General features: G+C 36.4%; 1 protein-coding gene across 1 annotated transcript; it reads left to right on the top strand.

The window, feature by feature from the left end:
• The first annotated feature begins 844 nt into the window (after window positions 1-844).
• ercc1 (excision repair cross-complementation group 1) lies at window positions 845-16,562 on the top strand. The gene is made up of 9 exons (XM_088914828.1): window positions 845-1,064; window positions 2,721-3,146; window positions 6,921-7,024; window positions 9,712-9,811; window positions 10,700-10,776; window positions 11,400-11,499; window positions 12,373-12,444; window positions 13,336-13,404; window positions 15,749-16,562. The coding sequence occupies exons 1-9, from the start codon at window positions 1,002-1,004 to the stop codon at window positions 15,812-15,814; spliced, it is 1,077 nt and encodes a 358-aa protein (XP_088770954.1). The 5' UTR covers window positions 845-1,001; the 3' UTR covers window positions 15,815-16,562.
• The last annotated feature ends 1,387 nt before the right edge of the window (window positions 16,563-17,949 follow it).

Raw genomic sequence — 17,949 nt, 5'->3', positions numbered from 1 at the left:
ACTAAAGATATGCATTTTAAAATACTTAACAACATATATCCTTCTAAGGAATTCCCCATAAAAGGTTTAACTTTCACTGTAACACTTACAATTTTCTCATCTAGAAACAACTGGACACTTTTTTTCTCTCATGTCATCATACAACAACTTTCTGGCAATCTATCTGTATTTGGTTAAGTAATAGTAGAATTTGTATAAATCTTAGCATTTTTTTATTTTTTATTAAAATTAACTTTTAAGAATATTGTTCTTGGAATTCTGAATAAAAACAAAGAAGCTTTTTTTTAATATTAAATGTCATTCTCACGTTGGCAAACGGTTGTATACATACAGTAAGTGTAGACTGTGTAAAAGTTCTGTGGGATTCAAAGAATTTAAACATTTGTTTAAGTTGTACTCAGATTCTTTAAAAAAATATCTAAAAATACCCTGGGAGAACTGGAGTACAGAAACATCTTAGCGCATAAAAAGATTATTTATTGTAACCCCCTAATTTAATCTTGTTGAGTGTGATACGGTTCTAACTGATAACTGGTTTGTTGCTCTGCTTTCTTCATTTGATGTTCCCTTTGTATATGTCTATTGTTACATCTGTATGTATTTGCCTTTGATTGCTATATTTTTGTATAATAAAATTAATTCAAAACGTTGTGTGGTAAATGTTTCAGTTCAAGACAGATCTCTCAGAAATCAGACAGTAAATATTCATCATATCTTAATCTCATGTTGTTAGGGTTAGGAATAGACCGTAGCAATATGGCAGATTCGTTTTCTTTCTCTGGAATACCTAGCATGTTAAATTTCTATGCCTTTTGCAGGGCTCTTGACGTGGTATCGCGAGACTTGCGAGATTTGGGAGCTTGTTCTCACTGCTATGGCGGCGCTCTTGGGGAATCCTGTTTTTTAGACCTACAAAAACAAGCTTACTAATAACAACAACAACTTTTATTTATAAAACGCCTTTCCAAACTCCTTTATTTGCTTTGTTTCATTTTTATGGAATGGAGAAGAAGAAATTCAATATAAATTTGGATGATTCTATTTTTTCTAAAGAAAAAACACCGGTAGCTATTTTCAATCATATTGTAATTTCTTAGTTACAGATACTCGATACGTGAGAGGCTAGGGGATTATGTTTTCTAACTGGGTTTCTCATTATTTCATATATTTGGTGCATTAAGGTACAGTATTTGTTAATAGAATAGGGAGAACAATTTATAAAACACATAAACTTTAAAACTAGTGTTACATATTGTGCATTCTATTTAAGTCTTTAAAATGTTAAAATTGAGTTCTTGGGGTCATAAAGGAGCCGAGGTCGTCCGGCACATATCGGATTAACGCGGTGCTTCTAAATATTAGGTTTAGATATTGATTTTTAACTTGTATATGTATTGAAAAACTCTTGAGTGTAGATTTAAAGTCTCCAAAAAGTTTAATTAGCGCAAACCTTAACTAAAACGTTTATTGTAAAATAATACCACCAGATGGAAATATCATTATGGGTCATTTTAGGGAAAACCTCAATGAAAAAAATACTTTAAATGCGTATTTAACAAATTGTAACTGGAATAAATTCACATTATGAATTTACAAATATAATATTTACATGTACCTGGTGTTAGGCACGATCTGTTGTAAAATAGGAAAATGCCGTTTTTCGCTGGGCATTATCCAGGTAGACTTCCTTTTTTCTTATTCCCCCCCCAAAATAGAAATGCTACATATAGTCAGTTATCTTACTGGTACTGTACCTGTAGTTTCATTTGACCTAATATCTATCCTTTTCTGAGCATATATAGAAACAGTTGGACTAAACTATTACGCCAAAAAAGGCCAAAATGCCTCCTTGTTTGCATCCTTTATGTGCTTTAGCAAACCATATTTTTGACTTAAATCACATGAGGATATTGTTCTGTATTTTCTTTAATTTGGGAAGTCATCTATCATAAAGTAATATATCTTTTGTATCTCAAAATCAAGCTCTTAGGGTTCAGTACTTGGTGCAAAAATTTGTCTTGCCCACAAACTCCAAATGTATTTCTCTACTTCAATTTAATCTAAAATCCGCAATTGTCTTCTGTAGCCTTATTACGCCTTATTATAGTATACTCAAGAACAGTTGTACTAGATTACAAATTATAATGCTGAGAATTATTGTAATCTCAAAGAGACTGGCTTTGGGAGAGCACATCACACCTGTTTTCACCTTTTGTATGGCACCTAAATTCTAGGTTTCTAGTAATCCACTTAGAGGTGCCAAATTGTGAGCAACAAAACATTTGATGGACCTTTGTGTAGACCTTTAGTAGTCCAAGTAGGTAGCTGCATCAGCATGCATACGCTGTAGAGGAACAACTTAAGGTTTATTCAATGCTGAAAAGAGAAGAAAAGCACAACGTTTCGGCTGTGGAGAAGCCATTGTTTCTTTTCTTCTGTTTCAGCATGAATAAGCCTTAAAGGAACAAGTAATAGGTAATAGGTGTGCTCACACCTGAAGAAGGCTCCACGGCCGAAACGTTGTGTTTTCTTTCTTTTTTTCAGCATGGAATAAACCTATTGTTCCTTTGCAGCCTACGCATGCTGATGCAGCTACCCACATGAATAAGCCTTTACTTGTTCCAATTAATTTAGTTGTACATTTTGCAGCCAGTTAATAAAATGAAACTATTATCTTTGGTTTACAAAGGCTGTTAAATAACTTGAGTTTTGCTTTACAGGTGAAACCCTTATTTAAACCCTCAGGAAAAGGTGGAGAGGGAGCAAATGCAGCTGAAGCTTTGAATCCTCCAGTGGGTCTCGCATCTGGCCAGACGCTATCCTATGCACAATTTATCGTCCAGCGGAATGCTGCACCTCCCTTACCAACTGCACCCCAACCCCAGAGGGAGGACCCTGCTCCGGTGGGTGGAGGTGGAGTTGCTAAGGTGTCGGTGGCCGAGCAGGATGGGAAGCCTGAAACTTGTACAGTTGAGACTGAGGTATTGGAACGTGGGGAGTGTCAGACCAAGAGCCTGCCTGCAGAGGAGCATCTGAAAAAGGGAGCTCTGTCTGAACAGAATGAGCCCCAAAGAGAAGAATCTAGCTCCACCAGTGTCCTGAAACTGCCGGGTACTGGGAACAGCATTGTGGTTAGCCCCAGACAGGTAAGGGTTCTGGTACTTTTCAGACAAGCCAAGGTTATTGCCAAGACAAAGTAAAACAATGTTTGGTCTGTGAAGCCATGAAAATTGGACTGTTTCAGAGAACATAAGAATAGTTCGGATCGAAGAGCTCTCCGAGCCTTTAGTGTTTTACTTTTTACTTGCAAATAAAAAAAAATGCCAACTATCTGAGTTAAAGTACCAAACAGTACTAAAGTATGCTGTTGTGAGTTTATGGAATTACTTTTTCATTGCAATGAACAACTTTCAGTGTTTTTGCCTTTGTCTGTTTAATATCAGGGGTTTAAGATAGCCCTTAGTTATGGTCAGCTATCATCATGCTAGTTTAGTTCCCCTCTGGTGATGGATACTGCTTGGGTGGCTTAGCTTGTCCTTTGACAGGATTATGTTCTTCCCATTAGTCCCTCTACCACTGTTGCTCCAGGCCATAAGCTAATGTTTTTTTGCCTGGCTGGTGTTTGGGGGGATGCGGGGGGGGGGGGGGGGGGAGGGGTGATTCTGCTGTTTTTACAGCACTTGAATCCATTGATGGTGGTAGGTTTACTGATAACTACTCCATCTTTTAAGTTCAGGCTGCTGCTTCTCCCAGCCATGATCACACTCACCTCATTGTGTCACGTTACAGGGATTCAAAGACACTTGAGCTACTGTAGAAAGATATCAGAACCCACTGGACTGGATTTATACATTCCCCAACACGTAACATCAACTAGTCTTTTTTTTTTAATCCCCTGAATCTGCCCCTCACATTTCTAATTACAGTAAGGTCTTGACAGGCCCTACAGCACAACAGACTAGCTAGTGAGTGAGCCTCACCCTGCCACTTGTCTCTGTACCCACCACATAACATCACCATCTCGACTTCGTCTTGTTTTTATATTGTAATGGTCGCTCCCAGTTGTGTTGATAGTGTGGGAAATGACAGGCAGGAGACGGCTTTACAGGCTCTCTTGACAGTTTTATTGCCTGATTCATTACAGTGGGATGTGTTTATCCCAGAGGCAGAGAGAGAAAGTGCAGGCTACGTGCAGAGGAGAAATTCATATTGCTTATTTTAGCTGATTGCTATATGTTTGTGATTACTATTATTTCTTTTAATGTATTGGTGTTATCTAAATTAAATGAAAGTCAATGCATTTGTACTTTAATTATCATATAAGGGAAAGTTATGTATGTCTTGTAACCTTGCTATATACTATATACTGTAGTACAGTGGTTCTCAAACTTTTTGGACCAAGTACCACCCCTGATCCAACCAAAGCATCCAAGTACCACCTACAAGTCATCATCTCATAGGAACCCCAGAAATTCTCAATGACCAACATGAGCGCGCGTGCACACACATTCACACATACATATAATAAATATTATTATTATAATAAACTTTATTTGATATAGTGCCTTTAAAGGTGGCTTCTCAAAGTGTTTTACAGAAAAAAAACAGTAACAACAACTAATAAAAATGCACCATTTCAGTGAGAGGGGTGAGACTGTTTAGTCGAGCAAAGCAGATGTGAATTACTTTTTCGAGCCTTGATACAATTCACAACAGAGTCTAACAGATATTAAATCGTCAGGCATTTTCTTGACGGCAAAGGTCTCGCGGTGGATGTTGCAATGCATCCATTCATTTCTGGTGCAACTTCTCTAATTCGTGCAGCTACACCGTTATGTCGGCTTGTCATTGCTCTAGCACCGTCTGTACAAACTCCAACACATTTTATCCAGTCGATGCCATTCTCTTCGATAAATTCATCCAGAAGCTGAAATATGTGCTCTCCTGTAGTTCCTGTGGGTAGCGGCTTACAGAACAGAAAGTCCTCATGGGACGTACCCTCAAACCCGTATCTAACGTAAATGAGCAAATTGGCCAAATCGACTACAGACTCATCTAATTGCAGTGAAAAACATCTGCTCATCTTAACGCGCTCTATCAGCATACTTTTGATATCATCCTTCATTTCAATAATTCTATGAATGACTGTGTCTTTCGGGGGTGGGGGGGTGCAGCAGGTCGAGCTGTTTAGCAGCTTTTTCTCCACACATTATACGTGTCAGCTCTTTTGCCAACGGTAAACAAAGTTCTTCACAAATAGTGTGGGGCTTACCTGCTTTAGCAATCCGCAAGCTTGCATTTTTCTGCGTTTCCGTTTTTATTTCCGTATTTATTTAACGTTTTAATTTCATGCGCATGGGAGCGAAACACAGAGACGCTCGGTGTATTTTTCTCAAATTAACTTAGAACTGTTCTTAAATATTTTTCTGTTATATATCACGCTTTCCTGTGCTCACAAGCTTACCAGCGTTCGTAGTACGTATTTCTATGCATTCCTGTGTTTACAACGTTGGCATTGTTCCAAAATCACGCACATTCTCCTTCCTCCCTATTTGCTGGAGATACAGTAGCTTTTTTAAATACAATTGGTCACTTGCGTCCGTAGCACGCATTCCTATAGAGTGGTATAGAATTACAGAGTATCTCTTGTGTTCACTGAAGTATTAGCGCACACTGTATCGTAGTACGTAGGCTGCGTATTCGACACGTATTAAAATACAAAATATGAAAACCCGTCCCGATTTTTCAGCGCACACGACACAGTTCCAGGGTCATTTGGCGTACCACCTAGCGGCACTCCGCGTACCACTCCTGGTACGCGTACCACAGTTTGAGAACCACTGCTGTAGTACATTATGTGATGGTATTGGGGTGGACATGTTTATATGTGAATTTGGCTATTCATCATGGTTCTCTGCCCTGAAACCTTGTGAGTTTTGAGACCTTACAACATCTTCTTTTTACCACTGTCTTCCCCACACCACCAGACAGGCTTCTGTTGTATAGCTGCTCTCTGCTGTACACACCTGAATAGGCTTCACAGATGAAAACCTTTTCTTTTTCAGCATGGAATTCGACTCCGCTACCACCTTTATGCGTTGAATGCTGATGCTACTTTCCTTGCTTTTCCCTGCACTAATATCTCAAGTTTGTGTCTGTTTTGTACTGTATGAAATCACATGACATTAAAAGCTGGAAAGGGTCTGAAGAGAGAGTAGTGTTCTTGCAGAGACATTTCAGGAGCCTGCACGGCTTTGGAAGCTGGGGTGTAACTGGAGCACAAAGAGAAAACACTAGACATGGGGGGAACATGCAAATTCCACAGAGAATGTTCAGAAACCATTTTGATGTTTTCTGTTGTTTACAATGTACTTTAAATATCACATTTTTAGTGTTATCCATTTAATGTGAAATTGTAACTCTTGAATTCAAATATTGGTTCAGTCTGAAAGCACAGTGTTGCATAATGTTTGAAAAATACGTAAGCATTTTCACTTTTAAATGTTGTTTCAGTTAAGACTAGAATTTGTTCAGTGGTCTCAACACAAAATAATGACATTTAACTCATGATTTCTTTATAGGGATTTGCGTAAAGTATGACTTCTAAATGACTTTAAATAAGCATGTAAACAATATTATAAGTGAGAAAAGGACATTCACCCCATCTAGCTCATTTGGATATTCATACCTAATGACTCTGAGGATCTCCTCCAACCATTTCTTGCAGGGCATCAGCTGTGCCAGTACAGAATGGTAGTTTGTTCTAGATTTATAGTCCAATGTGAAAAACCCTTTGTTTTTATTTCTCTTTTGAGATATAAATACAGGTCTCTATAGTAGAAATTTGACTGAAAAAAACTTGTAAACTAAATAAAGTAAAACTATTTTCTCATTTCTGATTTCATCCTGACCTGCTACAGAGAGGTAATCCTGTGCTGAAGTTTGTGAGGAACGTTCCATGGGAGTTTGGCGATGTTGTCCCTGATTATGTCTTGGGTCAGACATCTTGTGCTCTATTCCTCAGGTGGGAATTGATTTTAATTGTTTTGTTCCATTTTTTTCTTTATAGTTATAAAACACATTATAAAAACAAAACTAGTCAGTAACTAGTCAACAGTGTCTCACTGAATGATTAGACTACCAGACTTCAGGAAAGCTGTATGTGCATCAATTAATGGTACTGAAAGGTTTTAAAAAATAATTATGGCAATATTTAAATCATCAATCAATCTTCTATGTGTTAAAGAAGGATGACAACATGTTTTTATTTTCAAATATATTAATGCAACAAAGTTACAGATAAATAAAGAGTTCCAAAGTAGGTATTACTTGACTTCCTGTATCATTTAAGAAAGCACAATACTGTTATTCTGTATTTTTATACATAGAAAGCTATATCTTATACATTACGTTATGTCACTGTATGACAGAAGTGCGCAGCTCATTTGCTACAATAGGTAAGATTTGATTCCAGGTTGTAAGTACCATCATTTATTAAAATAATTCATACAATATAATTCATACAACTATTGCATAGTATTAGGACTGTTCTGTGATCGTGGATTTTATAAGAGAGATTACAATTGAGAAAAGGACATTCAATTCAGCCCAGGTAGCTCTTCTACCAGCAACAGAATGATAGGCAACATGCAACATGGTCCAGGCATACAAAGATTGTACAAATACTTAATATCACTTAATTATAAGTGAAATAATAGACCTTGTCCCTGCAGGAGTTATGATTAACTAACTAAGTTATGTACTAACTAAATCACAGTTCTTTTGAAAAGGACAGTACTGAAATATTTCATTTAGCAACAGGTGAAAATAAATGTGCAACAATATGTATGAATTGGTTAAATGCAGGAAATAAATTCAGATTAAACATACTGAGATAAAGTGATCAACCTTATCTGTTAGCGCTTCTTGAGGGATTAAGAGTAACCCTCAGTACCTGTGATGATAAGTGAAAAGGTGCTGATTTTGTTTCATGATTAGTAGAAGTGGAAGAGAGGACAGAATTGACCAAAGGTCAAGTTAAAGGATTATTGAATGACCAAGAAAACACTGGATATGGAAAAATGCTCTTTGATAGATCTTGGCAATATAAAAAGAGGAATCCGTTTACATCTACAGCTACCACTCTTTGGCGACATACCTGTTGTGTACATGAAACATCACCTTTCCGTTCACTTTGACACATAGACTTCTCCAATTCTCTTGAGCAAAACCGCATTCTTCATTTTTATTTTCTTCCAATAACATTGACAAGGCCCTTTATTGCCATGTTCAAAATCATTCTTTTAAAGTTGTATAAAAACACAATCACACTGTTTTTGTTTCTCACCATTTTCATGCAAAGACATACCCCTCGAAACTCAGGTCAGTAATGACATCAAACAGGGACACAGCTACTGGTTAGAGAATTGTGGGGAGCTCTGGGTATGTGTAATTATTACGGTAACTTCACTAGGGCCACCTGCTTAAAGTGTGGGCTGTTCTGGCTCAGACAAGGCAGGTATAGAATCCCAGTCAAAGCTCTGACTGCATGTGCCACATGGGCCGAACAAAATGAGCTCGGCAGGCCAGACCGAGCCCAGGGACCAGATGTTTGACACCCCTGGTATATTACATTCCTTTAAACCCTGGAATGCATCTGGTTACACAGTAGCAATATCTTTTTTTGAAATGTAGAAACCGAAATTGTTGACAGTAGTTTTAATGCGTTCTTACTAGTGCATCCCTTGATTTAACTTCTGTACTTTTAACTATGAATCCCAATGTCAAGATATGGCAACAAAACATACAGGCTGCTGTATAAGTAGGCTCAGAGCTGTCTCTTTGGTCTTTGTTGATGATGTAACTAATGATGGCAGCAACAGAAATGTATTCTAAAGTTCAGATCAATATTTTGTCTGCTTACAAGTATGTAGTGCTTCCATTACTTACAGTATTTGACTGGAACTCTTCTATGCTGCATGACATGATCCAAAACATGGCCAATGCAGCTAATAAAAAAATGTGGAAAATTTAGAATGGCCAAGTCAGTCTCCAGAATTTATTTCATTTATCATGAAATGTACAGAACACTATGCACAGAATCCTATACAACAGGAAACCTTTTTATTTAGTTATAACTATAGCAGTTTAAAACCACCATCATCACAAAGTTTTAAACCTAATTGTTTGATAGAATGTTGCTGTGCTGCAAATATCATAAAATATAGATTTGGAAATCACTCTACTTTAAAATTGCACCATGCATAAAAATGAACGAATGTATTAAGAATATGTTCTTTGCAGCTTGTTAAGTGTCTTTTTCATCATTATTAAAATAAATGTGTTGAATTTGTTTACTCAACATGCTGTTGATCTTCTAAACACCACGGTGCTTTGATGAATGTTTTCACTTTCTGGTGAGGCTGTAACCTATCTCATTGTGCATTTAAAAATATGTAAAGCCATCTTAGGTCATGCAGTTGGTGACTGTGGGCCATATCTAAAATGTAGGTTAGATTTTTTTGTACAGTGCTTTCTTTTGTTTTTGGTAGCTTTAACTCTTAGAAGTGGTGGCCCTGTGGCCTTGTGGTGGGTGTGGAAGGGGTCTACTCCCACTCGTGCTTTTCAGGCTAAGCACACGTTACCTGCCACTGTCATTTAAATCCTTGTATGCGATTGTGCTTTTCATTCTCGAATTATATCTGCCCTCAGCCTGAGATACCACAATTTGAATCCAAACTACATCCATGACCGGCTGAAGCAGCTGGGCCAGTCATACACCTTGCGAGTGCTATTGGTTCAGGTTGATGTGGTAAGTGATTTGTGTATCATGCAGGAAGCTAGCCTGACCTAAAGTCCTAGAGATGAGCTGAATATGTTCCAAGGCATAACACTACAGTATGCAGAAATCGTTCTGTGCAATGACACTACAGTATGCATGCATCTTTCCTGTTTACAAAAAAATGGAATTTGGCTTCATAGTAGTAAACCTTCGTAACTATCATTTTGGCTTTATTCTTTCTTTATGAAATTACAGAAAAATAGAAGTTCATGGAATTTTTACCACATGATATAATTATTAATAATAATTCAGTTTTTGTAAGTTGCATTTTAACTTACTTGTCCAGTTATAGAATTTGACTATGCACCAATACCTTGTTGGACTTTGCATAGATTAACTACCACCTGCTTCTTCCAACATGGCACTGGTGAGAGTTTAATTGGAGATACTGTTTCTGACTATAATGTATGAGCATTATAGACAAATATTCTGCTATTATGCAAATTTATTTGAAATAATCAGAATAGTGATCAGGATATAAGAGCGATATGGCCAATCTGCACTACTAAAGATTGCTGTGCAAGGACCACTGTATCTGAAATATATACTAATATCTCTGGTTATATTTGATTTACTATAGAATTCTGAAATTTATTGTAAGTTATCAGTCATCCCTTCCTTCATGCTATGCTATGCTGCTAACAGCTATACGTAATAAGTAATATTGTCTTTATACAGTATTTAAAGTACCTGAAAGTACTTTAATATTGTTCTCACTTAATGATACTAAGTTCATCTCTAGATGTGAAGTTGTAATAGGTTATTCAGACTTGCAAAGTCGGCTCTCCAGGTTGTTTCCATCACTTTTCATTTTTATTGCTCAAACCACTCTTTCTGCTATTTTTCTATCTCCCACAGAAAGACCCCCACCATGCACTAAAAGATCTGGCACGGATTTGTATTCTGGCTGACTGCACACTCATTTTAGCCTGGAGGTGAAAGATTGCCGTGGGTGGGGAGAATTTTCAGACTGGCTTGTTAAAATGCATGTTGATGGCCAAAATAAAAATAACTTCTGTTGCAGAGTTCAGATAACTGCTATAATTCAGAATAACACTAAGGTCTTAATGGAAATTCTGAATGGTCAAGCATTAGTGCACTAATGCAGCAGTGTTTGAGATGGAAACTTGGAGGGGGATTTTGCTGAGACCATGGGGGGTGATTGGGGTTAAAATATTTTGTTCTATTAATAAAGATGTCTTAATATGGAGGATTAAAGATAAGATATAAGATCCCTTTATTGGCCATATACAATTTCTTGTATAAGGAATTTGTCTTTTCGCATGTATCAACTTGCTCTCCATGACACACAGACAGGATCCTTAGCCACAGGGCCACCTCACTGCTGTTTAAGTATTAGTTTTAAATGCTTCAGTTTTTGAAGAGTAGCTGTTGAGTTTCAAACAGAAATTGACCTGGCTTTTCTCTTAAACAATGACAGTTCTCACACCTGCTTGGATTTATTGTTTGGTGAACTGTATAATGTTGTGGCTCGTGATCACTTCCATGTACATGATTGTACAGTACACTAACCGTAGTCTTTTTGTTTCTCTATAAGCCCTGAAGAGGCTGGCCGGTATCTAGAAACTTACAAATCCTACGAGAAGAAGCCAGCTGACCTTCTAAAGGAACACGTCGAACAAGACTTCTTGTCCAAGGTATTAAGAACAAAGGGGAAGATTAAACTTGAAGCGATTTTCATTCTAATATTTTATTACAGATTCAGATTTTGATTATTTTTCTCTACAGGTTTGGTTGGTCAAGGTTATATATAAAACAATTATTCGGTTTCTAGATTGGAGGTACCTATGTACATGTGTATTCTGTAGAAAATAGATTTTAATTAAAAACAGATTCTAATTTCAGGATGAGTAAAATAATCATGTAAATGTTCATTTCCATTCCTTTAATCTTATCACCAGGTGAACTATTAGCTGTCACCTCCTCACACAATTTTGTGATCTGTGAATAAATACTACTGCAGCTACCCTTTTAATTTCAATTAGGGTTATTCCAAATCTCTCTGAAAACAAAAGAATACTCATTTTATCCAAAAACTGTTCACAATGTACCTGAGTGCACGTGTGGGCTACTGAGAGGAAGTAGCCTTGACTGTGGCCTTTGCTTCTGTTTGCAGGCATCTTCTCTTTTGTAAGATTGTCACTTCACTACAAATAAAGATAGACACTGATATAGAACAGAAATGCATAATTCCATTTTGATTTCTTGTATTAACATTGAAATTCATTGTGGTGTTGTACAAAACTGTTACATCCACTTTATTTCAACCATAATAGGAGTTCTAGCCACATAGGAAGTAGTGCATAAGAGGTTGTTTCCTAAAGGTGTGCACATCAAATATCTGGAGAGTATGGGAATTACAAATATATAATTCTTCCAGGAATGACTGTATCAAAGGTTAGAATCCTTCATTAACAAACTGTTTACTTCCTTTACCTTAGCTGTTTGAGAGTTTTGTTCATTAATTTCCCAGGCCTGAATTGTGATTGTGCTTTTGTTTCTTATTGCAGGTGACCGATTGTTTGACAACAGTGAAGTCTGTAAACAGGACGGATGTGCTGACACTGCTGTCAACATTTTCTGTGAGGCCGACTTCTGTGTTCTCATGATTTCATTTTGTGTCATTTATGTTAACCACAGTAAAGCACCCAGAGAAGGTAGCCAGCTATACAATAAGCAAATTCATACTAAATGTACTAGCTAAAGTACATTTTCAAGCTAAAGCTGTTTGAAAAATAACTTATCATTAAACAGTTTCTTCATTATAGGTAGAGCCTTTCCCAATGAGCAGAACTATTGTCTTAACTGTGGTTACTATGTGACGTAATGTCTGGAGCTTATTATTCTAGGGGGTTGTAGGTGTGTCCCAGTGGGATGTTTTTGGGTGCTTTACTTAAAGTGCTCCATTAAATGCTGTATAAATGGGCTCCTAGATCATCATTGCACATGAGAATTGTTCTCTAATGACGTGCCTGGTAAAATAAAAGAATAAAAAGCCTACAGCAACACCAAATTTTGAATGTTACTAATGGATCTACTAATGTCCTAAAGAGACTTAAGTATGCCCAGAATTCAGTGATCTTTATGATCCCTACTAGTGCTTTGCTGTATAACCCCTGTTCTCTGCAAATTGCTTTGGCTTCCTGTGAAATTTAGATTGGTCTTCAAAGTTTTCATTATCACTTTTAAGGTACTGAATTTGTAGTCCCAGGCTATCTTAAGAGTGGATTGTATCACTATAGTCCATGGGTTAATCTGAGATCTGCTGATTCAGGCCATACATTGATTTTTTTTCATGTGAAAAATAGCCAGTGTGAACATTCATGTTTTGATCAACAATATTTACTTTATAAATATGTATGTATCATTTGTAATTCAACAAAATGGGGCAATTGAAGTGTGAATAAGTTTGCAAGGGACTGTATATACATTTCCATGCATTCTTAAATTTAATATTAACAAATATTTTTTAGTCACTAGATGGTATAATGAAAGCTTCCAAAGAGGATTTAACTGTCTGTCCAGGACTTGGACCCCAGAAGGTGAGACAAAATAGTGTTCACTTCTTTCATCATGTAACCATCTGTAGACAGCCTTGCCAACCTTGATCTGATCTACTGTATGCAAACCTTATTTTTGTCATTATCATAGAAATCTGTAAAATACTGTCATTAGTTCTAGTGGCTTTTTCATATTCATATTTTTCATGCCTCTTTTCAGTCTGCTGCATTTCATTGCATCTAGTCTTCTGTTTTCTAACTGCTTTATTAAATACAGGGTCATGGAGAGAAGGCAACATTTAGTTAATTGCCAATAAATACAACAGCTTCACTAGTCCAAAACAGTGCACAGGCTCACAGGAGACACCAGAACCTAATCCGGCAAGCAAGGGCCCCAAGACCTGGTTCGACATGGACCGGATGCCAGTCCATTGCAGGGCAGACACAAACCAAAACACACTTACCAGAAGTCAGTTAACCTACCAGTATGTCTTTGGACTGTGGGAGGAAAACAGCAAGCCCACACAAACACAGGGAGAACATAATTATGCAGATTGTATCCCAGGAATTGAACCCAGGGCCCTGGATCTGTGTGGCTGCATTGCTAACCACTGTGCCACCATGCTGCCCTACACCTGTTAGGTGATTTACTTTCCAGAAGTTTGGGGCTATGAACATTTTTTATGCACCACCACTACCACTATGTTGTAGAGTGAATCATCAACACCTGATCTCTAATGTTAAGCGAGGCTTGGCATTGTCAGACAGGGATGGAAGATGAAGGAATCCGGGCTATCAGTAGACCAGTGGATGGCAGTGTTCCCCCTGGACATAATTTTCAAACCAATGCCCCAACATAGTTATTCGTACACTGTGCAGTATGAGATGCCATCCTTTTTTGAACAGAGGTCCTGACTAGGTCATTAAAGATCACATGTAACTGTTCATAAGAGTAGAGGAGTTAACCTTGGTACTACTACTGCACCAATTTACTAAACAATGAAAGCTGCTTTTCACTTAATTTCTGAGTCACTGAGAGTTTTGCTCTTAGGTCCCTCAAGTGCTGTTTACAAGTGCTGCTCATCGGTAGTCCTAGAGCCTAGGCACACTTTGTTCACCAGATGTTGAGTGAAACAGTAATCTTTTTCACATACCGTAGATGTATTCACAGTAATAGCAACCACAGTATTTCATAATTATGGTTAATAGTGATTAAAAAACAAGCTATACCCCATATGTTTGAATAGGTTTTGCTAATTTGGGATATTGTGAAGATGTAATGTATTGACTGCTAATTGGTTTTAAAGGCACGCGTGTCACTATAATCAATAATTATCATCATGAATTGTACTAATGACGCTACAAAAACTCTAAAACCAAAGAAGTTACTAAAACTGTACTGGCACTTGTCAGATTTCGAGAAAGGCTCTTCTCATTAGTAACCTATTTAGCCCATCAGACTTGTTTGGTTGCTAGTGGCTTATATGATGATAACTTTTATTTATGTAGTGCCTTTCCAAATTCAAGGCTATTGAGGTAAGGGTATAAATGCATGAATCGAGTACTGGGTATCTTATTCCATACCCCCACAACCCTTTGAATAAAAATCTCCCCAATTCTCCTGATTTTATAAACACTTTTATAAAGTTTCCATTTGAATTCTTGAAAGTATTTAAAAGTGTAGAAGTCAAGGTCAAGGGATGACCTCGTTTAGAATACTCAATAATTTTTGTTACCACAAAATAAAGCTTTTGGTTACCACTTGAATATAAATATTATTTATAACAGGGCTTTGTAATAGGACAGTTTGCTTCCTAGAGGTGTGATGTGTATGATTTCTCTGTCTAAAACAGCAGTACTTTTAATATTTACTTTATTTCTTCCCTGTGCTGTCTAGAAGGTAAAAATGAAGTCAACATAAGCATTTAAGTGTTCCATGGGTAGTTTCTTTGAACTCCAATCAGGTGTTTCCCATCTTCCATAGTTTGTTTCTGCTAACTTCAAGTGATCAGACAGTGTGTCTGTAATTACAGAGAAATCTTCAGATGTCCAAGATTACAGTTTTCACTTTTGTTTTACAACACCAAAGTACCACTGAAACGACAATTGCTCCTTCGTTGCATGTGCAATGTTTAAATGCATCTTTAAGGGGATTTTAAAAACAACTATTTTTTCCATATAATAAATCAGCTAGTGAGGATTAAATTAAGCCACAAAATATAACACTAAATACCCTTTCATTAAACTGTAATTTATGTTCTTAGTTTCTTATCTGTTTTGTTTCAAGAAGTTTAAATGAGACAGTTTTCAAGAAATATCAGCAATTAATGCTATATATTTGTACTTAGAATTCTTATGTTTTGCTGTTTTTTTGTCTTTATCTCAGGCCCGGCGACTCTATGATGTCCTACACCAGCCCTTTTTCAAAACAAGAAAAAGAACAGAAACCTAGTAGCATCTCCTTTTTAATATTTGTTTTACATGATGAATTCTAACTGTCTAAGATGCAGAATGAGTATTAATGCTTACTGCACATGTCATTTGCCAGTGACCTTATGTTTTTGTGATCCGTGGCTGACATTGTCAGTAGTGCACCAGTCACATGGTGCTAAAAAAGCCAAGACAGGCGAGAATTGAAGAAAAGCTCTACAAGTCTTTTGACATCTATCTGTAGTGGCTTGATCGTAATTTTTCTAGCATAATGCATTAGCATATTTAGAAAACCATCAGTGTTGCAAGTCGTCGTTATACTTACTAGTAGCACAGGCTATAAAACAAGTGGAAATGAACTTTCAGGTATTATTTGACCTTTGTCCAAAGGATATCTAGTTGACTTATAAGGACCAAGTTTATAAAAAAGTGTATTGGGAGCAATGTCTTCCTTTTTTTTGGTTAATATAAATCAGATATTCCAATTCATTGTCAGAACATTCAGCATATATTTAAAATGCAATGTTTTGCCTTAAGTAGTGCAGAAAATTTTAACTTATTTTGGAAAGGCAAGAGGAGGCATAATGAAGATCCGAATAAGCCTGGAGGTCTGCATAGTTAGATAATGCTATTATTTGAGAGAACTGTTTCTTTCCACATTTAAAATATGGATATGTCTTTACCTTGATTGAAAGGGAATTAACAAATATTTAACATTCTTATTATGGATTCATGAGAAATCAATTTCAATAAAGTTTTTTTTTTCTGTATCACTATCTTTTTTTCAAGTTTTAAACCTTCTTTTAAAAATACAGTAACTGTGGTCCCAAAACCTCTGATAAGCATAATGTTTAAGTCTTGGAGCAGAGTGGTTATCATATTTGCACATGCTTTTTGTTCGAACCCACAAAGTAAGAATTAAAAAAACGGTTGAACTCAGTTGAAGTATGACTCATTATGCATAAGGCTTAGGTGTCATTCTATACTATCAAGATTTGCTTACCACATTTTCCTGCCAAATGTATATAAAAGAAGCTGTTTAGGATGCTTAAACCTTTTCAGTGACTATAGGCTTGTCGTGTCTTACATCACAGTTTATTTCTTCTACAACTGTTGTATCTTGCAGGTAAGAAATTAGCCTTTCACTGTAAGTCGGTCTGTGTTATTATATAATAACAGACGTTTAGCATAGCACGAGTAACCGTTTTAAATATTAGGATAGACTCTGGTGTGTCTTCAGCAGATTTAGTGGCTGTTTCAAGTAGCAACTCACTGCATTAAAGGTTTTTCATTTTTGCAGTTTATTGCCTTATGCCTGTAATACTAAGAAAGCATACAGCTTAATTTTTCAATTTATTTATTAAGATGGGAAGGCAGTGCAGATATGTAACTTATAGTATTTAAAACTAATTCTATTGGTATTAAACACTACATTGAAATAAAGTGTCATGTTCATTAGTGCAACTTTCCAAATAAAGGTCCACCAGTTTTGTAATACAGTTTACTTGAACATACTGTAGTACAAAACTCTAAAGAACTCTAAAATCATGAAATAAAAAATTGATCATTGAAATTGGAAAACCATAATAGCTTATCAACAAAAATAACATGGTTTCACTATTTCAGTATTTAAATGCAAGGCAGATGAGTTTATTCAGGTAGTTATTGTACTATATTTTCAAATAGAAATCTTGCTATGTGACACAAAAGGATTTCTATTCACCTTAAAGGTTGTCTGTTTTAACTATTAAGTACCTCTGAGATTTCAAATGGACACCTAACAGTTTCAATTTAAAAAAATGAAAAATATACTAATGCCAAGTAGGTTATGATTCCATTCAATATTTGATTGTTTACTTCGCAAGGACTACAGTGCATTAGATGCAGTATTGGCAGCAAAGGTTAAAAGCCCTCAGGGACCTTTTTCTGAAGAAGTGATCGTTAATAAGGATTCCCATTTTCAATACAGCATCATGTTAAATATACCATTCTTAATGGTACTGTGAATATTAGTGTATTGGAAACATAGATCACAGAATCTCTTTAAGCATGTAAGAGCAGATCCAATGTGTTAAAGTTGTTTTTACACACTACTGGTCTTGGAGTGATACGTTTCCCTTGGATTTTATTGTCTATATAAAAAGGTTATTGTTATGG

The sequence above is a fragment of the Atractosteus spatula genome, chromosome 4 (assembly GCF_055471065.1).
Source record: "Atractosteus spatula isolate fAtrSpa1 chromosome 4, fAtrSpa1.hap1, whole genome shotgun sequence".
NCBI classification, from domain to species: Eukaryota; Metazoa; Chordata; class Actinopteri; order Semionotiformes; family Lepisosteidae; genus Atractosteus; species Atractosteus spatula.
Note: the sequence above shows the minus strand (reverse complement) of the source record. Positions and strands in the feature narration are given on the sequence as shown.